At 39.9% G+C, this 26,847-nt stretch overlaps 1 protein-coding gene across 1 annotated transcript in view; it reads right to left on the minus strand.

Annotated features, from left to right (window-relative positions):
• Window positions 1-26,847, minus strand: part of scfd1 (sec1 family domain containing 1) — a 198,310-nt gene that overhangs the window by 142,525 nt on the left and 28,938 nt on the right. Inside the window, exon 10 of the mRNA XM_086002316.1 lies at window positions 3,704-3,783. Within this exon, the coding sequence (XP_085858442.1) occupies window positions 3,704-3,783 (80 nt within the window). The remainder of the gene's footprint in view (window positions 1-3,703; window positions 3,784-26,847) is intronic.

The raw sequence follows: 26,847 nt of genomic DNA on the forward strand, positions 1-26,847 counted from the left end.
GGGTAATAAACATAGGAAGTAGGTATCCATTAGATAGATAACAATTGGTCAAAGATGCTAGAATATGTTACATCAGGAAGTCTCGTTTAAGGGAAATGGTTCTGAGGTAAACAATTGCAAACTGTTTACATAGATAATCTGTTTTCAGAGGATTTAGGAAATAGATACGTCATTTTGACATTTTCCTTTGTTGTAGTCAAAATATGGTGTACAAAGGATCATGGTTTTCAACAGTTTGTCAGAGTGTACTCGAAAGATACAGAAACCGGTAAAGTCACTCTGTATGCAGTTAAGACGGATCGCCTTTACTGTATATCAATAAAGTCTGTTCCGTATACTCCACTATGAAGTCGCTTGCTTACTTGAAACGTGTTGTTGTGAACCGGAGGAGAAAGGAGGTTGCTTAACACTGATTATATTTGCATAATGAGCTGGCAACACGGACATTCCATCCAATCACCTATCAGCAGAATGAACAAATAATCCTTTTCAGCAATCAGGATGGTGCAATACAATTTGGCTGCAGAAAAGTTTGGAGGAGTCAAGTAATTAATTTGATATATATTTAAGTAAGTAAAACATAAGTTAAGTACTTAAGTTCAGAAACCTAAGTACAGGAAACTTTGTGCTATCCGGCACCGAGCTGTTGCCGTTCCCTCAAAACTGCCGGACACACCAGCGTTAATGTTGAAGCATACGGAGCTTTGCATCTCTGTATCTGACAACAAACACTGTTGCTTAGCAACAGCTTCTAAACAGTCGGCCCGTACCTTGGAAGCGTCTCTCTGAAGCTGTTGCTAAGCTACAGAGACTTTGCAGAGCCTGACTGTTGAAAAGGTTCCTGATTTTTGCCGGTGACTCGAGCTTGCCGGACATTTAGCCTCCGGATAACACAAAGTTTCCTGTAACTAAAACAGGAGGCTTCATTGACAGTTTAGTGAGTAAATGCATTGCCTTTGTTGTATACTAGATGCAGGAAGGATGTTCCCGATGGCGGGGGAGTTCCGAACTAGGGGTCACAGTCTAAGAATAAGGGGTAAGCCATTTAGGACCAAGATGAGGAGGAATTTCTTCACCCAGAGAGTGGTGAACCTGTGGAATTCTCTACCACAGAAGGCAGCGGAGGCCAACTTATTAAATATATTCAAGAAGGAGTTAGATATATTTCTTAAGGCTAAAGGGATCAAGGGATATGGGGGAGAAGGCAGGGACAGGGTACTGAGTTTGGATGATCAGCAATGATCTCATTAAATGGCGGAGCAGGCTCGAGGGGCCGAATGGCCTATTCCTGCTCCTATCTTCTATGTTTCTATGTATAGAGCCACGCAAGTCCAATTCGTTTGTGCTGAATTTGCTGATCTCAGCCAGGTCATTTGTAGGGATACTTTGATTGCTTTCTCTGTCCCAGGGCTCATGATGAGAAAGAGAGAGTCCATTGATGATTTCTGTTCCTTATCCATATTCAGTAAACTCTGCTGTAATATGTGTATTCCTGGATGTTTTCTCAGGGCTGAATCAGAATCAGCTATGATACTCCCCAAAGTCAATTAGACTGCTGGCATTATCTTGATAGCAAATAAAGACTCGCTATTTGAGCACCCATGGAACTACACCCCAGCATTCTTCTCTTTTTTCAGGAGAGAAGGGAAGATTTTTAAAAATCTACAATTCAGGAATTTAAACAGGATAGCAAAATCACTTCTACTTAAAACTGTGAAGAAAAGTCATGGGGAAGTGCATTCTATTCAAAGCACTGTACTGCTGTACTGTCTATCTGGAGCAAAGGGTAACAACATTTGTTATCAAAAAAACACCAAATTTCGTGCCTCAGAGACCCACCATTTCAGGTCATCTTTCTCTCAGCTGCTCTGGTGAAGTCAGTTACAGGCATGGAGTTCCCATGTCCCAGAGCAACTCCATTCATTGTGGATAGACAGCAACTTTTTGAACTAGCCTGGGAGCTGATTGACCCGGAGAAGCACACTCTTGGTTGAGTGCTCTCCATACCCTCTGTTTGACAAACCAGTGCAGAAGTCAGTGGTGTGCCAAGGGATTTTGTGCAATATATAGATAATAATAGCTCAATAAATGAGCAAAACTCTCTTCCAATGTTCCCGCTAAGCGATCTGGAGGTCCCGCACAGGCCACTCACCGGCTTTTATATGGGAGAAACCGTGCATGCATGAAAATTTGAATGAGCAATGCAGCCAATTAAAGGGCCCGCACACCAAAAATAATAAATGAGAGGGAAGATTGCTCTCTTCATATTTCGAATATGGGTTTAAATCCAGCTCAGACCGATGGTACCAAAAGTGATTTATTCTGATGAAGACTCTCAAGTGAAATCAGCTTAGACAGGCTTAAATAGGTTCCCAGTCAGTAAACAATCATAGCACGAATTGGTAAAATAGCAGAGATAGCTGCAGGACAATACTCCCTTCACTGTAACAGGACTGTATATCTTAGCCCTAGACACAGGACAGTATTCCTTGCAGCACCACTGCAAGTTTTCCTCTTCCCACGCCAGCTATTTTCATTGCTTCTTTGAGTGAGATTGCAAGTTAGTGCTGAATTTGGGGCAGTTTTATGAAGGAATGAAGTGGAGACCTCTCCATCTCATTTAGTCAGCAGAGAGGAGTTTCATCCCATCAGTCTGGGCTGGATTTGAACTTCAGCTGCAGAGCTACTGTGCTAATGTATTGTCAGTGCAGAGAAAATTCTAACAAAATTAGTTTGAATTAAAAAAAATGAAACATTGGGCTGGAAATTGTGCTCGGAGGCTTCCCGTAGGCGAATGCCTCAGAACCACAAGAAAAGCATGCACCTACCTGGTGCCTCCGGACCTTCGGACTCTTGCACTCCTGGGACTGCAGGCATACACCTGCGTAAAGGCCCATGTATCCCGGGGCGCATGTGGTTCGCAAGTGTCCCTGTGATCACGTGGGCCGGCCCAACCAATCACAAAGGGGGATTCCCATTATGCTTATGGGGATTCCATTTACGTTAGGAATCCTCATAAGCATAATAGCAATCAAATAAAAAATATATTTTCACAGCACTTAAATAAAAATAAATCACGTTCAAAATTTATTAAAATACAATTTAATTAAACATTTAAAACAAAAATTAAAATTTTTGAAAAATAAATGTAAACATTTTTAAAGGGCTAAGAATAACCTAAACTAATTTTAAAGGTTTTTGAATGTATAAATCATTAAAAAAAAAATTTAATATGTATTTAAATTGTTACGCTGGTAAAAGGACTTACACCTGCTTTTACCAGGTGTAAGAGCTCTGTAGGCATTCGCTGGGCAGTAGTTGGGCAAATAGCCTAACTGTGCCAGCGAATGTCCATTTCCTGCGCATGCGGACAATCTTTCAAGCAGAATTTTGACAGATTGCAAGTTGCGGGTTTTCGCGCATGCGCATCGCGTGTGGAAACCTGGAACTTGTGGGGCTCTTACGACCATGTACACAGTCATAGACCCCGGAAAATCCAGGCCATTATGTCTCATCAATGTTCTAGATAAAAAAAAGTATAAATATGCACTTCTTTGAATGCATGTAACACTGACTTGGAGATCTCTACGGATTCATACAGAGTAAAGCTCCCTACTATCCCAATATAGTACATTCATCCGAATCTCAGAAGAAGTCCCTTGCTGGACCTGTGTGAACTTCTATATTTTCTATATCCACTAACTTTATGGCCTTCTCTGACCAAAACTGCCAACTTAGTGCCAAATTGGGGCAATTTTTTTTTTGCTGTGGGCTGTCCACATCCTGATAACAAATAATAAAAATCAAATAAAAAATGAGTCTGGGCTGAATTTAGAGCCAGATCCCAGAGGCAAAAGAAGTTACTCTAATTTAGTGCAAGCCACCCCCTCAAATAGATTTACCCACCACACCTGACTTTACAGTGGTGTGCCAAGTATGAACATGCGCAATTATTAACTAAATTGCAATGTGTAACTGTTTGTCAATATTGTAACTCATGTGAAAGCAGAACAGTCTATATTATTAAGGGTGAGACTGATGATGCTGGTGTAAAACGTTCAGTGGCACCTCCAGATGTACATCTGCAAAACCTCAAGTTAACACTAATACGTAATCAAATTAGCTTCTTTATTTTACCTACATCTAAGAGTGCACTGACAGCTTAAAATAAGACAAATATGGCTGTGCACTATGGCCAACAACTGCATTTATTATTTTCCAAAGCACAGAATACTCTCCAGATAGACTTAAAGAAAATAAGTTGGCAGCATGAATGGGGCTAATCCTATCTTGCTCAATCAATAATTCTCTATTATTTGTCATAATATTTGTAACTTTTCCAAATTATATAAATTATCCTTTACAGAATGCAGTGGCACTCTTGTACTCAAATGGAAAATTGCAATGTTCAGATCAGTGGGGACTATCAATTAATATTCAGCATTGAGAAAATTATTTTTATTAGTTATAATAGAAAGCAAATGTGTATTTTTGAAAGTTAAAATAATTCAAACACAAAGGAATAAAAAAAGGAGAAAATGTTATTAACTTTGGCTAGCTAAACTGCTTCAAAATATTATGAATCCCAGAACTAACAAATATGAATCATTTTTCTTGCTTACCATTTCAGCACTCCCAGTTGCACATTTCTCCTTAATTTGGTTTCATTCAAGATGAAGTTCTTGAATGGTTCATAATGAAGACTGCAATTTAATCAGTAGCGGCCAAACTATGTACATCCCATGAGATTGAGTAATGCATAATGATGGTCATTAAAGTTATGTTGTAGTAAACTCCTTTACATTCTTGTACAGATTAGGCACTTATATGATTTTCTGATAGTGTAAGTGGCAAAAAAAAGCTTGTATTTATACACTGTCTTTTAGCTCCCGGAACGTCTCAAAGCACTTCACAGCCAATTAATTAATTTTGAAGTTTACTCACTGGGGAACACAGCACCTGATTTCCACATAGCAAGATCCCACAAACAGCTATAAGATAAACAACCAGTTAACCTGTTTTGATGGTGCCGATTGAGGGCTAAATATTGGCTCTTCTTTGAAAAGTGCCGAAGGAATTTTTTATGTCCACCTGAACAAGCAGACTCATTTAACGTCTCATTTAAGACAGCGTCTCCCATAACAGAGCACTAGCTCAGCAGATGACTAAAGTGCCAGACTAGATTATGTGCTCAGGTCCTGCAGTGGGGTAGAAGAGATAATTCGCAAAGTGGTCTGGGTGGTTTTTAAATTCCCAGAATTTATGGAACACCGCGCAAGTAGTGTGAATAGAAGACAGAAATGCTGATTGTTCACTGAAATCATGAGCAGTTGGCAACTATAATAATTTTACAATAACTATGGCACATACTGTAGTTGGGATGAAACCCTTTACACAATTTGTGTTAGGATATTGTTTTATAATCGTGCAAATGGTTGTCATTTGAAGTGTGACAAACAAATAATCTTTTGTAGCAGTTGCAATGCATCCTGTTCCCCGCACCAGCCTGCAGAAAGTAATTTTTTACCTGTTAGTATTTTAATTGCAACAGACCTTGCATGTGTCAGTACATCCCGAGACACAGAAAACTGTCATGTAATAACCTTCATAATCCTAATTTAGACCTGACATTTTAATGACTGAACATTCACTTGTTCACACCAAATAAAATAACACTTTACTGTTCACACTAAATTTAACAGATTAAAATAAATTATTTAACTTTCTTGCTCAAAGATTGTAGAACCTTGTACTATGATATATTATTCAAAAAATATCAATCCAATTAATGTTGTGCAGAAAGAAAATTGCATTATAAAGAAATACATTTGTTGTTAACAAGTGGATGTTGAATGATTGACTATCAAAGAAAAAAGAATTTGCATTTATATAGTGCTTTTCACAACCTCAGGATGTCTCAAAGCACTTTACAGCCAATTAAGTACTTTTTGGAAGTAGTCACTGTTGTAATGTAAGATCATGTAGAGTGAAGACACAGACCAATCAATGGTGAGGAGAGAAGGATTAAAGTTTATTTCTTTTTGTCCCAGAGTTTGGTGGAAGGGATGTTCCTGCAGAGAGAGCACGTTTGAGTCAGTCACTCTTGGTGAGGGGCTAGCGTTTGAATTGAAGGAGAGGGACGAGCGAAAGAATGGAGTCTGCAGCCTTATGATGTGACAAACTAATTTGCAAGCTCTTCTGAGCTGGGACTTCAAACTTCTGGGGACGGTTTTTAAGTCCCCAGAATAAGAGAACACACAGAAGCAGTTAGTACCAGCGGAGGACCAAAACACTGACTGCTCACACTCAAGACGAGCGTTGTTGGCAACTATGATTACTGTTGAAATATAGCAATGATCCGATAACCTGGAATTGGCTTACAGAAACTTGCACTGAAATTGGTATTTTGAGTGTATTCTTTATCTGTAGACACAACCACAATTTACACCAATAACACTGATCTATCATATACTTGGAAAAAAACACTACTTTCTTGGCAATGTTTGAATATTGAGCTTTCTTCACAGAGGCACAAAAATGAAGCATAAGCTTGTGTATCCAACTCATTAATTCTGATTCTCTTGGTCTAGGGAAGAGCAATAAAGTGGTTTTGTCATACAGGTCACAGTAGATTTTACAGGCCAGGTCTCTAACTGGAAAAAATGAATTCCTTTCTAAGCTGTATTTGATCTGAGATGGATCAAGATGACATTTTAAATATCAAAAATTCCACCTGGAACTTCGATTCAAAATAATTTGACATTTCATTATTGTCACACATTTACATAAGAGCTGGGAAGGTTCAGAATGTCAGTATGAAGGCGATCTTCAGCTATTAGTGTTTAACTACTCAACACACACATTGTTTTAAAAAACTGAATTGGAAACATTCCAGTTATTTCTGATCTTAGTAAAATCATGTGGAAACCGATCAGCCGAGAGAGAAGGAAACAGGCCAGCACCGCAGTAGTTGTAGGTATTGGATCTTTCATTTGTAGGCAATAGTCCATGGAAATATTTGCTTCATGGCTTATTGCTATTGGAAATGTGCAACTTATTAAACCCAAAAAACAAATCAGCAGTTCTGTCCAACTGCTCACATCTGCTACATTGTATTCATTTAATAAGTATTGGATTTAACAAGTTTTATACTTTTCCCAACTTCAAACATTTCTGATTGCTCAACTCAAAAACACCATCACTTCAGTTTTCAGCCACGATTTATCCAAAAAGTCATACCCAATATCTCCAATCCACATGTGCGAGGAAAAACAAACATTTTGATTTATGGCCAGTCAGAAAGTTCTAAGAATAGTGCTCGGTCACTTTAGTTAGTGATGAGCCTCTCATCTAAGCCCAAACCACACAGTACTCTACAGCTGGCTAGAAGAATGATTAACTTTCCAGTTTCACATATGGTGACTAATAAATGTGTTTTTTTTTTTAAAAAGATGAACAGCATATGCACTTTGTCCCATTATGTATTTGTGACCGACTATTTTTCAACATTCCAAATGGCAAAATGCTACTGCGCTTCAAAGATGCCACTCAAAAAAGCAACCAGTATTAGCCACATCCATTAAGGTAAAAGATTATTTTAAAAATTTGAAAGCAAGAAGTATGCATAAACACACCTATAATAATGTATTTGTGAGCTAGACAACAGGCACATTATAGTGAAATCTACAGTATAATTACTTTTTGTAAAATTGCTAGCTAGTGTTTATAGGGAGATGATCAGAGGTTTCTACTTGTTTGTGTGTAATTTTGTGCAGCCCAATGTCAAATTTGATAGCTTCAATCACATTGGAATCCTCTCTACACCTCTGTTATTATTGCAAGTTCTATAGGTTATTCAAATCACCCAGCTCATCCATCATTATTCACTATCACAATACTCAGGATACTAAATGGCATCACACCGACTTGGATTATCAAGTCAATCCTCCACATCGGGCTACTAATTGTCGGTACAAATAAGCATGTAAGCCTACATTCTAAATCTTCAGTAAATGAAAATCCACTTTCAAAAATTTTCTCCCACTTCAAATGAATGGAGGGAGCCAGGAGGAAAACATAACAAATTACAAAGCTTAAACAATCTTATTACTGTGATGTTAGTGTTTCAGCACCACAATGTGCAAGCTAAAAATTGCAAAACTGTGCCCTTGAGACAGGCATTTCCCTGGGACTATTGGCAGTTTAAAGGTTAATGCAAAAATCAAGAACAATCACAAAATTGTGCAATTCCTTAGTAAATGAAGTTAAGAAACATGTTTAATCTATTTATTTTCTTTCCACTTTTTTTTATAAAAGGTTATTCCAATGTCACATTCAATTTTCTTAGCTGTACTGATCCAATGCAAACAGACAGCTAGAGTATCATTAGTTACAAAGGCTAAGAACTAAGTTCCAAATAGAATGGATTTTAACAGCAACATGTTGCAGAGTCTGTTGCTCTTTATAATAAAAACTGTTGGCGAATGGAATTATATAATTCCTTATCTGCAATAAACTTTTATTGAACTAAATCTTATTTTCTCCAACAAAAACAAGTTTAGCTCGGTGAGCATCTCCTTATAATTTAATGCTCTTGCTGCTCTTCTCTGACCCACCTCCAAAGCACCAATGACCTTTTGAAGGCAGGGTGCCCAAAATCTGTACATAATATTCTAATGTGGCCTCACCTGTAATACAATTAAGGTAGGAATAACTTGTTTCAACTTACTGTCAAATGCATTTGTGATGCATTCTAGTATTTATTTAGCTTTGTGGATAATAGCTTCACAATCACAGATAAGTTTTAAGCGTATTCTCTTTATTCATTTCCCCACATTACAACAGTGCCTACACACTACTGCTTCAACATGAATTCAAAACAGTTTTGCCTTTCACCAAAGCTGCAATTGCAGTATCGATCCAGGGTCAGGGCCCAATCTGACTCCAGAAGGAATCTCCTTCTAGTTTGTTTGAGCCACGTCAGGCCCCCGACTCCCATTTTACACCAAAACTTTTTAAGCATTGATGCATTGCAGTTGTGGTGTAATTAGTGTCTAAAATCAGTCGATTCATTAGCCCATCTGCTTAATTGGCCTAGATCTTTTCACATTCTATTTATCTCCCTTATATTTGCTACTTTATTAGAGAGGTTGGCATCAAATTTTACAATTTTACAAGAAGCAACTTCCTCCAATTAAGTTTATGAATAATGTGACTAGCAAGAGACATCACAGATGCATTTGGAACTCTACTCGTCATTACTCATGGACAGAATTTCTTCAATTATCATCAGCTTCCCATTACAAAGCCAGTTCTCAATCTAGCTAACTTGCCATTAATTCTTTAACATTCCCTGAAAGTTCCATATGTAGATCTTTACACACTGCCTTCAGAGAATCCAAGCAAATTATATTCAATTGAGTCTTCCTTAATAATTCTACATTAGTAAGACATAACCTATTGCTTTTAAATCTATGCAGATTACTACTCACTGCCTCCATACCCTTCCAATGAGCATTGATAACATATGTACAATACTCTCGCATTGCACGGTTTTTCATTCTGTCCAAAACATATTAAAAATGGGTACAAAATGCCATCTCAAATATTATTACTGATCTGTCATTATCAATACCATTTTTCCAAATCTTGATTTTGTACATTCTATAATGAGCAAATGGAAAATAAAATGAAATGTGCATTTAAAATCTTTTTTTTTTTAAACAGCTAACATCATCCCTGGAAAACAATGTTTCACTAGCAAAGAAGAAACATCAATTTCCCAAGACAATACATAATTTAAGGATCAACAACTAAGCTGAATGTCCTGATGCTCCTGCTGGGACCCACATCAAGGCCCTCATTTTCTATACACTGTTGTTATGCTCTCATTTCAATTGCGAAATTATTATTTTCAGCATTACTTTTATTCCATACAACTTCTTTATATTGTGGCACTGAAAGAAAGACAGAGTTGCATTTATATAGTGCCTTTCACGACCACTAGACGTCCCAAAGCACTTTACAGCCAATTAAGTACTTTTTGAAGTGTAGTCACTGTTCTAATGTAGGAAACGCGGCAGCCAATTTGCACACAGCAAGCTCCCATAAACAGCAATGTGATAATGACCAGATAATCTGTTTTAGTGATGTTGATTGATGGAAAGCTGTTAATTTGTCAGCTAACTAAGGAATTACTCAAAGTAATTTCACCAATTTATAACCTCAGACTCTGGTCACCGCTATAGTTAATACTCAGCATCCATTAGCATTGATTTACAGTAACCTCTGCTACTCATTTTGTAAAGTAACACTGCCCATTAATGATTTGCTACTCAATTGCTAGGTAACTCTTGATTACGTTTATACATGTCAATTAAGCGTGTGCCCAACTTTTAACTTCCAGTTGTTATTTGTAACCAATAGTGTTTAGTGCATGACTTGTAGTCTGGCTTCTTTCTGGATGATTTGGCAAGAAAATGTTCATTCACTCACAGCAGATTAAGGGTAACCCAATTAGGTTTAGTAAACTAAATTCATTTTGATCCGAACTGCTAAGTGAAAGACAGTTCAGCAAGCCGAGTCAGGCATAATTCATCCCTAGACCTACACTGGGAGGTAAAATCCCAGACAGTTCCTTGGTAAGAAGTTAAAGGAGTGTATTAAGTATTTGTGAGATTCTTTGGCATATATTTGCCAGGATACAGATGATGTTTTTTTTTTACAATAATCACAAAAGGCATTATCTAGACACAAAAGGCATCGAGGGGTATGGGGAGAGAGCGGGATTATGGTTTTGAGATAGAGGATCATCCATGATTATATTGAATGGCGGAGCAGGCTCGAAGGGCTGAAGGGCCGACTCCTGCTCCTATTTTTCTATGTTCTATGTTTCTAGGCTTCTCAGTTGCACGTTAATAATCAACAGACCCAAAAGTTGAAACAAATTCAGACTAAAACTGCGTCCAAAATTATTATTATAGTCTACACAAAATTCAAAGTTGCTTAATTCAAATTATCTGGTGAATCCATTTTCTTTTAGCACCAAATTTCCACTTTGCTGTGTTATTTATGCTGCTTAATTTAAATTATTGGACAATTCAATTCAGTTTTAAATTATCCAGGAGTAGACTGCATTAAATTGAAAACAATGAAAATATAGATTTCCGATACATTGCAAAATCTACTCCAAGCATCATATGATGCATATGAAGCAGAGTGACCATCTGTAGTAAATCAAGACTGCAACTTTTCAAAATATTTATAAAAATCATTATTGCCAAAACGGTGTTGGAGTCACTTGTCCATTGTTAGTTCTGATATTTCTTGGCTGTTGTTGGCATATACTGGAATTTCTGGCTTGCAAACCAAAAATTGTCGACAATCTCTCATTAATTTGAGAGACTATACCAGGGATACATGAAGTAAGGACTGTCTCTCTCCTAGTGTTATAAAGTAAATATGTTTATTTCATTTCTTCTAAAGAATGCTGAAGAAACAAAACATGGTGTGTTCACCTTCTGTAATATAAAATAAGATATTTAAGATGTAATCCCCAAGAAATCATGACCCACTTAAGAAGCTATCAATACACTTAATAAAATTTTATCATGTACTACTGGACCATAATTTCCTACCATAAAGTTTGTTTTGGAAGCACTGCACATGCAAATTTACGTGTACCCATACAAACCTCTACCATCGAACTACTTTTGTCAAAAATATTAAACGTATCCCATATGCAAGTGCTGTAACTAGAAAGATCAAATGCATCTCCCGTCACAGTAGACAGCAGAGGCTGAATAGTTTTCTGCTGAAAATTAGTTCTAGCAAACCAGGTGTTGAAATGAATATAAATGAAAAGTCGAGCAACCAGACTTGTCGGAACCTTCTTTGAATTTAGTACAAACTATTCTTATGGCTCATGCTAGCTAGTGGAGTGAGCAGTGTAAAATTGTGAGTAGGAGTAGCTTGGAAAACAATTTGAACAGTCAAAAAAGATGCCACTATGGAAAATATACAGGTTTTGACACTATTGGAAATCGGACAGGATAAAGTGAGTTGAGCGTAATTAGATGCACACATACAAAGTGGGATCCTTTTATATGCACAAGAAGTACAATGCTTCAATAATTCAAAACTGAACTTTCACTGAAAGCTGACTACCAAACATATATTTCATCTCCTTTCCCGCCCAATCCTCTGGGTTATTAATCATCAATACCATAATTTTCATAGTGTTGGGGTAATATATTAGATTGGATAGAGGATTAGCTAACGAACAGAAAACAGAGAGTTGGGATAAATGGGTCATTTTCAGGATGGCAATCTGTAACTAATGGGGTGCCACAGGGATCAGTTCTAGGGCCGCAACTATTTTCAATCTATATTAATGACTTGGATGAAGGAAGCGAGTGTATTGTAGCCAAATTTGCCGATGATAGAAAGATAGGTGGGAAAGCAAGTTGTGAGGAGGACATAAAGAGTCTGCAAAGGGATATAGATAGGTTAACATAAGATATAGGAGCAGGAGTAGGCCAATCGGCCCCTCGAGCCTGCTCCGCCATTCAATAAGATCATGGCTGATCTGATCCTAACCGCCAATCTACTATCACAGAACCATCTCCTGAATCTAACAGAATTAGACACACGAAATAGGAGCAGGATCAGGCTACACGGCCCCTGGGCCCGCTCCGCTACCCACAGGGCCATGACCGATCCGAACCTAGACTCATGTCCAAATTCCTGCCCGCTCCCCGTAACCCTTTACTTCTAGGAAACTGTCTATTTCTGTTTTAAATTTATATAATGATGTAGCTTCTACAGCTTTTTGGGGCAGCATATTCCATGGACCTACCACCCTGAGTGAAGTAGTTCCTCCTCATCTCAGTTTTGAAAGAGCAGCCCCTTATTCTAAGACTATGCCCCCTAGTTCTAGTTTCACCCATCATCGGGAACATCCTCCCCGCATCCACCCGATCCAACCCCTTCACAATCTTATATGTTTCAATAAGATCGCCTCTCATTCTTCTGAACTCCAATGAGTAGAGTCCCAATCTACTCAACCTCTCCTCATATGTCCATCCCCTCATCCCCGGGATTAACCGAGTGAACCTTCTTTGTACTGACTCGAGAGCAAGTATGTCTTTTCTTAAGTATGGACACCAAAACTGTATGCAGTATTCCAGGTGCGGTCTCACCAATACCTTGTACAACTGAAGCAATACCTCCCTATTTTTATATTCTATCCCCCTAGCAATGAAAGCCAACATTCCATTGGCCTTCTTAATCACTTGCTGCACCTGCATACTAACCTTTTGAGTTTCGTGCACTAGGACCCCCAGATCCCTTTGTACTTCAGTACTTTCCAGTTTCTTGCCATTAAGATAATAACTTGCTCTACAATTTTTCCTGCCAAAGTGCATAACCTCACACTTTCCAGTATTGTATTCCATCTGCCAAATCTCTGCCCACTTACTTAGCCTGTCTATGTCCCCTTGCAGGTTTTTTATGTCCTCCTCACTCACTACTTTCCCTCCCATCTCATCTGCAAACTTTGATATGTTACACTCGGTCCCCTCCTCCAAATCGTTAATATAGATTGTAAAGAGTTGGGGACCCAGCACTGACCCCTGCGGAACACCACTAGTTACTGATTGCCAGTCCGAGAATGAACCATTTATCCCAACTCTCTGCCTTCTGTTAGATAGCCAATCCTCTATCCATGCCAGAATATTACCCCCAATCCCGTGATTTTTTATCTTAAGCAATAATCTTTTGTGTGGCACCTTGTCAAATGCCTTTTGGAAGTCTAAATACACTACGTCCACTGGTTCCCCTTTATCCACCCTATATGTTACTTCCTCAAAGAACTCCAGCAAATTTGTCAAACATGACTTCCCCTTCATAAAACCATGCTGACTTTGTCCTATTCAATTATGATTATCCAAATGTCCTGTTACTGTCTCCTTAATAATGGACTCCAATATTTTACCTACCACAGATGTTAGGCTAACCGGTCTATAGTTTCCAGCCTTCTGTCTACTGCCCTTTTTAAATAAGGGCATTACATTAGCAGTTTTCCAGTCTGCCGGGACCTTTGCTGAGTCCAGGGAGTTTTGGAAAATTATTACCAATGCATCCACAATCCCTACCGCCACTTCCCTCAAGACCCTAGGATGTAAGCCATCAGGTCCAGGTGATTTATCCGCCTTGAGTCCCATTATTTTACCGAGTACCACTTCCTTAGTGATTTTGATCGTGTTTAGCTCCTCCCCCCCCATAGCCCCGTTTGTCCAGTGTTGGGATATTCTTAGTGTCTTCTACTGTAAAGACTGATACAAAATAGTCATTCAGTGTTTTTGCCATCTCCATATGTCCCACCATTAATTTCCCGGTCTCATCCTCCAAGGGACCAACATTTACTTTAGCCACCCTTTTTCTTTTTATATAACTATAAAAACTCTATCTGTTTTTATATTTTTTGCTAATTTATTTTCAGAATCTATCTTCCCTTTCTTAATCAATCTTTTTGTTATTTTTTGCTGTCTTTTAAAGTTTTCCCAATCCTCTATCCTCCCACTAGATTTGGCTACCTTATATGCCCTTGTTTTTAGTCGGATACTATCTTTAATTTCTTTACTTAGCCACGGATGGCTGCCTTTTCTTTTACACCCTTTTCTTCTCAGTGGAATATATATTTTTTGGAAGTTGTAAAATAACTCCTTAAATGTACACCACTGATCATGTATCGTCTTACCCTTTAATCTATTTTCCCAATCCACTCTACTCAATTCCGCTCTCATACCTTCATAGTCTCCTTTATTCAAGCTTAGCACGCTTGTTTGAGATCCAACCTTCTCACCCTCTAATTGAATATGGAATTCAACCATGTTATGGTCACTCATTCCAAGGGGATTAAGTCAGTGGGCAAGAATCTGGCAGATGGAGTATAATGTGGGAAAGTGTGAAGTTATCCACTTTGGTAGGAAGAATAGAAAGAAAAATATTATTTAAATAGAGAAAGACTACAGAGGGATTTGGGTGTCCTCGTACATGAAACACAAAAAGTTAATATGCAGGTGCAGCAAGTAATTAGGAAGGCAAATGGAATATTGGCCTTTATTTCAAGGGGGATAGAGTATAAAAGTAGGGAAGTCTTGCTTCAACTACAGGGCGCTAGTGAGACCACACCTGGAGTACTGCGTACAGTTTTGGTCCCCTTACTTAAGGAGGGATATACTTGCATTGGAGGCAGTTCAGAGAAGGTTCACTAGGTTGGTTCCTTATGAGGAAAGGTTGAGCAGGTTGGGGTTTAGAAGAATGAGAGGTGATCTTATTGAAACATATAAGATTCTGAGGGGGTTGGACAGGGTAGATGCTGAGAGGATGTTTCCCCTCATGGGGGAATCTAGAACGAGGGGGCATAGTCTCAGAATAAGGAGTCGCCCATTTAAGACTGAGATGGAGGAGGAATTTCCTCTCTTAAAGGGTTGAGAATCTTTGAAATTCTTAACCCCAGAGAGCTGTGGAAGCGGAGTCATTGAATATATTCAAGGTTGAGATAGACAGATTTTTGAGCAACAGGACAGTCAAGGGTTATGGGGGGGGGGGGGGGAACAGGCAGGAAAGTAGTCTTGAAGCCAAAATCGGATCAGTCATGATCTCATTAAATGGCGGAGCAGGCTCAAGGGTCCGAATGGTCTGCTCCCGCTTCTTATGCTCTTATGAAATTATGTCATCATGGGTCAACAGTCCAGTGCAGAAACCTTTTTGAGGAGGCAAGTTCATAAACATTTTGGAAGCAACAAGTGTCAAGTAGGGAAAGCATGAATATTATGGCTTCATAAATCATTGCCAGAATTTTAAAAGATAAAAAGGTGAAAATCTAACAAATGCTTTGCTCTAACTAACTAAGGGCAGGTATGGCAGCTCAACATTCCTGGTTACAGGGTTTTCAGACGGGATAGAGAGGGGGTTAAAAAGGATGGGGGGTCACAGTATTGATTAAAGAAACAATTACAGCTGTGAGGAGGGATGATAGTTTAGAAGGACCATCATCAAATGAGGCCATATGGGTTGAATTGAAGAACAAAAAAGGGGCAACCACACTGCTAGGAGCGTACTATAGACCCCGAAACCGTCAGAGGGAGATAGAAGAACAAGTACGTATGCAAATTTCTGAGAAGTGCAAAAACTGTAGGGCAGTAATAGTAGGGGCTTTCAACTACCCTAATATTAACTGGGATAAAATTAGTGTGAATGGTATAGAGGGTGCGGATTTCCCAAAATGCATTCAGGAAAACTTTTTTAGCCAGTATGTATCAAGCCCAACAAGGGAGGGAGCAGTTCTGGACTTAGTTTTAGGGAATGAAACTGGGCAGATGGAAGGGGTATTAGTGGGAGAGCATTTTGGTGCCAGTGATCATGTGAAGGAATAAGCCATATAACCTATTCAGAAAAAGACACGATCTTATGAAAGAATTCTGGCCTTATTAAAACATGACAAACTGGGTTTGGAAATTTAGAAACCTAATTATGAAATAATTCCGGCTATTGAGATAAGACAGTTGTTGACCCTGAATAAATAACCTTATTGAAACAGAAGGTGCATGGCTCAGACAGGCTGACATTTGGGAACAAAAACAATGGTTCACCCAGGATAAGGTGTTCCAATTTAAACTTCGTAAAGATGGCACATAAGATAAGGAACATCTGCCCTCGTAAAGATGAGACAAAATAAGGAACACTTGTTCTGGGTTGACCATATTTTTATATGGTTAACCCAGAACACCTGGAGATGAGACAAGATTCTGGAATATTACAAGCTGATATGGCAGTAAGAATTGCAGAGGTCAGCAGAAAGATGAATAGGGATAATTGACTTGCATCAGCAGAAAATCTTAAAAGAAATACAACTGGAAAAGGGTATAAATATTGAAGTTTCAAATGGGATATCAAACTCGCTTTAATCGGACAAAGCGATTCTTGACCACAGAGGCGGCTCTGTGGTCTCCAGTTCTTTGTACTTCGGGGATCAAAGGTATTTGATATTGATGGATATCCTGTATAGAAAACTTTAAGAACTGTAATACTGTAGCGAAGTTAAGATTTAAAAGTAAGATTCTCTTAATAATAAGATAGTATTTTTTCTCTCTTTAGAACTGTTAACGTTGCGATTGACTGATTCACCAACTGTAAATTGTATGTCGATTCTTTAATAAATCTCTATATATATTTTTAAAATTATCTCGCATAAGTCTTCTGTATCAATAACTCACGAAGTCAATCTCTGTACACTCTTTGAAGAGTTACAGAATTCTGAGGGAGTTTTCTGGACCCTCATAATATCCGGGACGTTACAGTCTAGCTAAACTTATTAAAAGCGCTATCTGGAGGACGGTAACATTCTCGGGTTGTTCCTTTCCTTTAGGGAGAGATAGCCCAGACCTTTAGACCCAATTAAGCATCTTTAGGATTTGGCTCTCTCAAACTTTAGCTAAAAGTGAATGTCTGAGAAATACGCTTGATCTGGAGTAGCCCTAAAGGGGCTAGGACTAGTAAATATCCCTTCAATCATAATTCAGTTAGATTTAGGTAGTTATGGAAAAGGACAAAGATAGACCAGGAATAAAAGTTCTCAATTGGGGAAAAGCAAATTTTGCTAAGCTGAGATGGGATTTACCCAAAGTGGACTGGAAACCGCTACTTAAAGGTAAATCAGTGTCAGAACAGTGGGAGGCATTCAACGAGGAGATCCTGAGGGTTCAGAGTGAACAGTGAGAGAAGTAGTATTAAGGGGCTTAGCAGCTTTGAAAGGGGATAAATCCCCAGGCCCAGATGAAATGTATCCCATGCTGTTAAGAGAAGAAAAAGAGGAATTAGCAGAGGCTCTGACCATCATTTTCCAATCCTCTCTGGCTACAGGTGTGGTGCCAGAGGACTACTAACTTTGTACCTTTGTTTAAAAAGGGAGAAAGGGATAGACCAAGTAATTATAGGCCAGTCAGCCTAACCTTGGTGGTGGGAAAAGTATTGGAAAAAATTCTGAGGGACAGGATAAATCTTCATTTAGAAAGACACGGATTAATCAAGGGCAATTTGATGCACGGATTTGTTAAGGGAAGGTCGTGTCTGACTAACTTAATTGAATTTTTTGAGGAGGTAACACGGAGGGTCTATGAGGGTAGTGCGTTTGATGTAGTGGTTATGGATTTTAGCAAGGCTTTTGATAAGGTCCCACATGGCAGACTGTCACGAAAGTAAAAGCCCATGGGATCCAGGGCAAAATGGCAGGTTGGATCCAAAATTGTCTCAAGAGGCAGGAAGCAAAGGGTAATGGTTGATGGGTGTTTGTGTGACTGGAAGGCTGTTTCCAGTGGGGTTCCGCAGGGCTCAGTACTGGGTCACTTGCTTTTTGTGGTACATATCAATGATTTTGACTTGAATGTAGGGGGTTTGATAAAGAAGTTTACGGATGATACTAAAATCGGCTGTGTGGTTGATAATGAAGAAGCAAGCTGTAGGCTGCAGAAAGATATCAATGAACTGGTCAGGTGGGCAGAACAGTGGCAAATGGAATTCAATCTGGAGAAGTGTGAGGTAATGCATTTGGGGAGGGCTAACAAGGCAAGGGAATACACATGTGTAGAGAAACAAAGGGACCTTGGAATGCAGGTCCACAGATCCCTGAAGGTAACAGGCCAGGTAGATAAGGTGGTTAAGAAGGCATATGGAATACTTGTATTCTATGCCTCAGCTAATAAAGGCAAGAGCAGGGAGGTTATGCTTAAACTGTATCAAATACTAGTTAGGCCATAGCTAGAGTACTGCGTGCAGTTCTGGTCACCACATTACAGGAAAGATGTGATTACACTAGAGAGGGTACGGAGGAGATTTACGAGAATATTGCCTGGACTGGAGAATTTTAGCTATGAGGAAAGATTGGATAGGCTGGGTTTGTTTTCTTTGGAACAGAGGAGACCTTATTGAGGTGTATAAAATTATGAGGGGCCTAGATAGAGTGGATAGGAAGGACCTATTTCCCTTAGCAGAGGGGTCAACAACCAGGGGGCATAGATTTAAAGTAATTGGTAGGAGGTTTAGAGGAGGTTTGAGGGAAAATTTCTTCACCCAGAGGGTGGTGGGGGTCTGGAACTCACTGCCTGAAAGGGTGGTAGAGGCAGAAAAGAAACCCTCATCACATTTAAAAAGTACTTGGATGTACACTTGAAGTGCCGTAACTTGTAGGGCTATTGACCAAGAGCTGGAAAGTGGGATTAGGCTGGATCGTTCTTTGTCGGCCGGCGCGGACACAATGGGTCAAAATGGCCTCCTTCCACGCTGTAAATTTCTATGATTCTACAGTAAATGGAAACCGTATGTTTATTTCCAAAGAAATGCAAAATCTGAGAGAGGACATTAATTAAGGTTGCTAAAAAGCAGACAAGTTTTGAAAGACTGAAGATCCAAGTCTGCAATCACATATGTATGGTAAGTTGAATAATATTACCCAACTCATTTCCCAAAGGAAATAAGTATCTTATGATAGGAAGTCACTTATCGAATCTCATAAGATATCAAAGTTGCAGTGACATCTTAGTGTTTACAGATGTAGTGTTGAATGGATGTACAGTTTCCAAGATCCTTATTTTCAAAAGGACCCCTGAATATCATTAAGGATTATAAGAGTGATAAAAATCTGCCATAGCACAATGCGCTCATTGAAATGAAGCATCAGGTTTTTTTTAAACTAACATTTGGAGAGACATGTGGATGGTTCACAGAATGAGAATTTTAAAACAGGAGATCACAAAATCATTTAGTCGCTGATCTGACAAGGTAGCTAAATGAATGTTCAACTTTTTTTTCAAATCTAATTTTTGATTGAAGGAAGTCACTTGTTCAGTTTTCTCTCCTCTCCTGCTGACTCTTGCAGGGCTACAGTTTACACAGACACTTGCTGACCTCTGGTACTACGCTCAAGTACCGATTCTTCATGTGTTAGCATGAACAATTATTTGGGGGGGGGGGGGGGGGGGGTGTGGAGAGAAAGAAAGAGCCCACCAGCTGAACCCAATCCTGTTGTTACCCAACATTCACCGGATAGCAACTGGGCACAGGAAGGTTGCCTGATTTCTTCCTCCCTAGCTCAGGAGTGTTGAAATCAAGTGCGGTGCCTCATTGCAGTTAACGGACGAGATCAACGAACTTAGAAAGCACAGACCAGCGATTGGACTTCCTAGTCTGTATGGCTCAGTTCCATACTGTAATTACCAACTGAGTTATGAGAGGGCCCTGCCTTCAATCTGATGAACAATCAGTGAGATCTTCTCCATTTGATTTCTGTAGATGTTGTGATGGGGGATTGTAAGTTTCTTTGGCAGGATTTTCTGAATGGCCTCCCCTATCTGTACTTATTTTAAGAATTATATTAGCATTTACAAACATATGTCAAAGAGTTGGGCAGCACAAGCGAATTGTACGTCTCGATGCCAACAGATCTTCCAAGATTATTTGCAAAGGAGTTTCATCAGTGGGTGATCAGGCACCAAATCGCAGTTCAATTTTAGGGGTTAATGGAATGGAGGTGAGGAAAGAGTTGATGTCATTACTTTTTCTCTGATAATATATCCCAGCAGTCATAAGGTAGCATATCCCAGCAGTCATAAGGTAGCACTATCAGTTTGTCAAGAAGCCCAATCACTTGCATTCTGTAGTTGGAAGTAACTCGATGAGGTGATTTTAGAAAATGTGTGTTTTGTTTCTCTTAAATGAAAACTGCCCAAGCTGGCTAGGATGTAATTTACTTGACCTTAATTTAAAGCTTCAAGGTGTCAACTCAAGATAATGTTTTCATTTTGGCAGCTGCTACAGGAACATGTCTGTTACTACATGAATTAATCATTTTAATTCTGGCTGACAGGCACAGTGGGAGCTTTAAACCGGTGTATCACAATCATTTTTATATCTCAACCCTTTTTGTGAAATTAGAAAATTCAGAAGAAACTCTACCCAGAGAGAGTGGTTAGATGTGGAACTCACTACCACAAGGTGAATTGAGGCAAATAGCATAGGTGCACTTAAGGGGAAGCTAGATAAGCATGAGGGAGAAAGGAGTAGAAGGATATGTTGATGTGGTTAGATGAAGACGGGTGGGTGGAGACTTGCGTGGAGCATAATCACCAGCAGGGAGCTGTTGGGCCGAATGGCCTGTTCCTGTGCTGTAAATACTAGGCAATACCATATAATTCTCTTCATGTATGCTGACTGACCCGCTGCATGTTTCCAGCATTTTGCAATATTTCTGGTTTTTTATTTATGAATCAGGAGTGCTCCACTCAACACATACTCCCTTTTTTCGTTCCATGTTCCCATCCTAATTATTTTACAATTATTCACATTGAACTGCATCTTCTCCATTAGGGTAGTTATATTTTAAAAAAAATCTACATCCTCCTGAATCTTTGTGTTGTTGCTCATTATTTGCCCTATACTTGTAAACTTGGAGTTTTACTTATAAAACACTGACAAAGAAATGGAGTACTTTGCCCAGGTTTTTAAAATTACCGCACCCAAACTATAAGTTATATGCATTCATTAAAAAGTAGATATTGGCTTTGGAAACAAGATATGTGCAGTAACCCTCCAAAGGGAGGAAGAATCCTTAATAAGATAATATTTTAATACAAAGTTGTTAACGGCTAACGTCCTATTAGAGCACTTCCTGATTATTATTCAGATAGGCTGTAAAACATTAGCTCATTGTTCTGGTACATAGGGTATTATCATAACAGAATGTCGAGATTAAAAAGAAATCTTCAGCAGAAATATTTTTGTACTACCAAGTCTTAAGTTTGGTTCTGTCCATGTAAATACTGCAAAGGACTGCATCCAGTTGCTGCACCAAGGAACCAGACTATTATCTGCACCTATGAAATAGTTTTACAACAGGTTCTGCAAGATTGTTCTCAAAAGGATCCTGTCTGGCAGTATGTCTGCTTGTCCATTCATGAACTGGATCCAGACCTCTGGCTTTTAGACTGCCTTCTCACAGTTATAGTTTGCTTCGCCATCTATGAATAAACCTATTCGATAGTTTAGTTAGTTAAGAACGTGCCTGGTGTGGCTGATAGTAACAGTTTTCTGAAGCGACCGAAGATGTAGTGCAAGTCATAGAATCACAGAATGGTTACAACACGGAAGGCGGCGATTCAGCCCATCGAGCCCATGCCGGCTCTCTGCAAGAGCACTTCAACTAGTCCCACTCCCCCGCCCTTTCCCCGTAGCCCTGCAAATTGTTTTCCTTCGGGTACTTCTCCAACTCCCTTTTGAAAGTTGTGATTGAATCTGCCTCCACCACCCTTTCAGGAAGTGCATTCCAGATCCTAACCACTCACTGAGTAAAAAAGTTTTTTCTTACGTCACCTTTGGTTCTTCTGCCAATCACCTTAAATCTGTGTCCTCTGGTTCTTGACCCTTCCGCCAATGGAACAGTTTCTCTCCATCTACTCTGTCCAGACCCCTCATGATTTTGAACACCTCCATCAAATCTTGTCTCGACCTTCTCTGCTCTAAGAACAACCCCAGCTTCTCCAGTCTATCCACGTAACTGAAGTCCCTCATCCCTGGAATCACTCTCATAAATCTTTTCCGCACCCGCTCTAAGGCCTTCACATCCTTCCTAAAGTGCGGTGCTCAAAATTGGACACAATACTCCAGTTCAGGCCGAACCAGTGTTTTAAACAGGTTCATCATAATTTCCACGCTTTTGTACTCTATATCTTTATTCATGAAGCCCAGGATCCCATAAGTTTTTTTAACTGCTTTCTCAACCTGCCCTGCCACCTTCACCGATTTGTGCACATATACCCCCAGGACTCTCTGTTCATGCACCCCCTTTAAGATTGTATCCTTTAGTTTATATTTCCTCTCTTCATTCTTTCTACCAAAAGTAAATGGCCTCAGCTATTTACAATCTATATTCACAACTCCTCAGATAATGAAGCAGTCCATGCCCACATGCAACAAAACCTGGTCGACATTCAGGCTTGGGCTGATAAGTGGCAGGTAACATTTGCGCCACACAAGTGCCAGGCAATGATTATCTCCAACAAGCGAGGGTCTAACCACCGCCCCTTGACATTCAACGGCATTACCATCGCCGAATCCCCCACCATCAACATCCTGGGGGTCACCATGGATCAGAAACTTAACTGGACCAGCCACATACTGTGGCAACAAGAGCAGGTCAGAGGCTGGGTATTCTGTGGCGAGTGTTTCACCACCTGACTCCCCAAAGCCTTTCCATCATCTACAAGGCACAAGTAAGGAGTGTGATGGAATACTCTCCACTTGCCTGGATGAATGCAGCTGCAACAACACTCAATAAGCTCGACAAGATCCAGGACAAAGCAGCCCGCTTGATTGGCACCCCATCCACCACCTTAAACTTTCACTCCCTCCACCACTGGCGTACTGTGGCTGCAGTGTGTACCATCTACAAGATGCACTGCAGCAACTCGCCAAGGTTTCTTCAGCAGCATTCCCAAACCCGCGACCTCTTCCACCTAGAAGGACAAGGGGAGCAGGCGCATGGGAACACCACCACCTCCAAGTTCCCCTATCGCCGATTTTTCATCGTCGCTGGGTCAAAATCCTGGAAAACTCTACCTAACAGCACTGTGGGAGTACCTTCACCACACGGACTGCAGCGGTTCAAGGCGGCTCACCACCACCTTCTCAATGGCAACTAGGGATGGGCAATAAATTCTGGCAGTCAGCGACGCCCACATCCCATAAACAAATAGAAAAAAAACTTAATGACTTAGATGAGGGGACAGCGTGTAATATATCCAAGTTTGCTGATGATACAAAGCAAGGTGGGAAAGTAAGCTGTGAGGAGGATGCAGAGGTTGCAAAGGGATATAGACTGGTTAAGTGATTGGGTAAGAAGATGGCAGATGGAGTATAATGTAGGCCAGTGTGAAATTATCCACTTTGGTAGGAAGAATGGAAAAGCAGAATACTTTATGAAAGATCAGAGACTTGTAAATGTTGGTATTCAAAGGGATTTGGGGACCTTATACACAAATCACAGACAGTTAACATGCAGGTAAAGCAAGCAATTAGGTATGTTAGCCTTTTGCCTTTATTGCAAGGGGGTTGCAGTATAAGAGTAAGGAAGTCTTGCTGCAATTATACAGCGCTTGGTGAGACCACACCTGGAGTACTGTGCACAGTTTTGGTCTCCTTACCCAAGGAAGGATATACTTGCCTTAGAGGGGGTGCAACGAAGGTTCACTAGATTGATTCCTGCGATGAGAGGGTTCTCCTATGAGAAGAGTTTGAGTAGAATGGGCTATATTCTCAGGAGTATAGAAGAATGAGAGGTGATCTCATTGAAACGTATAACATTCTTAGAGGGCTCGACAGGGTAGATGCTGAGAGGCTGTTTCCCCCGGATGGAGAGTCTAGAACTAGGGGTCATAGTCTCAGGATAAGTGGTCTGCCATTTAGGACTGAGATGAGGAGAAATTTCTTCATGAAGGATTGTGAATCTTTGTGAATCTTTTGGAGGGCTGTGGAGGCTCAGTCGATGAGTATATTCAAGGCTGAGATTGATAAATTTTTGGGCACTAAGGGAATCAAGGGATATGGGGATAGGGTGGGAAAGTGGAGTTGATGTAGAAGTTCAGCCATGATCTTATTGAATGGTGAGGCAGGCTCGATAGGCTGTATGGCCTACTCTGTGTTCTTGTGTTCTAGCCAGCCTACAGTTCCTTATTGCAGCAAACATACTCTGGATTAAGTATAGTGAACAGTGAGGAGGCGAGTGATAGACTTCATGAAGACATAGACAGGCTGGTGGAATGGGCGGACACATGGCAGATGAAATTTAATGCAGAAAAATGCAAAGTGATACATTTTGGTAGAAAGTACTTGAGAGGAATATAAACTAATGGGTACTATTTTAAAGGGGGTGCATGAACAGAGAGACCTGGGGGTAAATGTGCACAAATCGTTGAAGGTGGCAGGGCAGGTTGAGAAAGCAGTTAAAAAAACGTACGGGATCCTGGGCTTCATAAACAGAGGCATAGAGTACAAAAGCAAGGAAGTTATGGTGAACCTTTATAAAACACTGGTTCGGCCTCAACTGGAGTATTGTGTCTAATTCTGGGCACTGCACTTTAGGAAGGATGTGAAGGCCTTAGAGAGAGTGCAGAAAAGATTTACAAGAATGATTCCAAGGATGAGGGACTTCAGTTACGTGGATAGACTGGAGAAGCTGGGGTTGTTCTTCTTAGAGCAGAGAAGGTCGAGAGGAGATTTGATAGAGGTGTTCAAAATCATGAGGGGCTAGACAGAGTAGGTAGAGAGAAACTGTTCCCATTGGCGGAAGGGTTGAGAACCAGAGGACACAGATTCAAGGTGATTAGCAAAAGAACCAAAGGCAACATGAGAAAAAGCTTTTTTACTCAGCGAGTAGTTAGGATCTGGAATGCACTGCCTGAGAGGGTGGTGGAGGCAGACTCAATCGTGACTTTCAAAAGGGAATTCAATAAGTACCTGAAGGAAAAAAATTTGCAGGGGTACGGGGAAAGGGCAGGGGAGAGAGACTAGATGAAATGTTCTTGGAGAGCCGACACGGGCTCGACGGGTCGAATGGCCTCCTTCTGTGCTGTAACCATTCTATGAGTCTATAATTGTTTATATTAGTAGGCAATGGTTATTTTAGAAATGTCAGTTTTTAAACCACATGCTAATTATATCTCAACCACCCACTTTGTTTAACCTATTAAGTAAAACATTTCACAAGTAAGCTCCAAGATAATTTCTATAATTCAAATATGTATTTTATACAACGGTAAGTAGTACTGCTACCAAGAAATTACCTTACAGCAGTTAAAAATGCCTCAACGTGTCTTTACATACTTAGTTGTGTAGAAGGAAATAAAATCTCTGTAGTATCATTGCTCCATCTACTGGCAAGTGCAGGTTAATACTGAACTAATGTGCATGTGTTTGAGAAAATAAAGGCCCAGATTTTGTTGCAGCGGGGCATCTCACGACATGTCCTGTTTGTTAGGCTTGTTTGTGTACGTTTAAGTTTTTATAAATTATGTCCATAAAGTTGTTGGAAGTGCAAGCTGATAACGGTGCAGCAAGGGCATCTGGGACCTTGGCGAATGACGGGACAAACAGTGTATCTCCTTAATCAATGAGATTAAAGGATGGAGAAATAAGCAGAGGGAGGACTGAGAAGGAGGGTGAATCATAGTAGGTGAATTCAATGTCAAATCAGGTGCAGAAAGAGAAAGAGAGAGAGATAGATTGGATTGAGAGAAAAAAGGGACACTAAGGAAAAGGTCGCTGACCTGAAACGTTAAGTCTGTTTCTCTCTCCACTAACGCTGCCTGACCTCATTTATAATTGGGCAAGAGAGGTTAATTGGCAGTCATTAACAATTATGATGTCGTTGAAAGGGTACTTACATTGTTAATTATTAGACATAACTTTCTGTGGCGAGTTTAATGGGCAATTAATGTGCAAATGCAGCTTCATGAAAATCACAGGGAGGTTAAACACGAGATGCCGTTTTTGTGAAGCTAACGATGGAGCGGTGCAAATTGTCCAGCAACTTGTGGCAATTCACAATTCATGGGGTATCTCTTCCTCACAACAAGTTGCTGGCTAATTTGCGCATTGATAACGGCATGCATCATTCAGACACAGTTATGTTTTCAGCAAAATCTGGGCCATAGCTTATCATTTCAGGTAATACTTTCGTACTTTTATTGTAATGTAGTTCAGTAACTTTGTATTTAATTGCCATAAAATAATTCTATT

The sequence above is a fragment of the Somniosus microcephalus genome, chromosome 12, assembly GCF_052327205.1.
Source record: "Somniosus microcephalus isolate GS21.2 chromosome 12, FLI_Smic_1.0, whole genome shotgun sequence".
Classification (NCBI taxonomy): domain Eukaryota; kingdom Metazoa; phylum Chordata; class Chondrichthyes; order Squaliformes; family Somniosidae; genus Somniosus; species Somniosus microcephalus.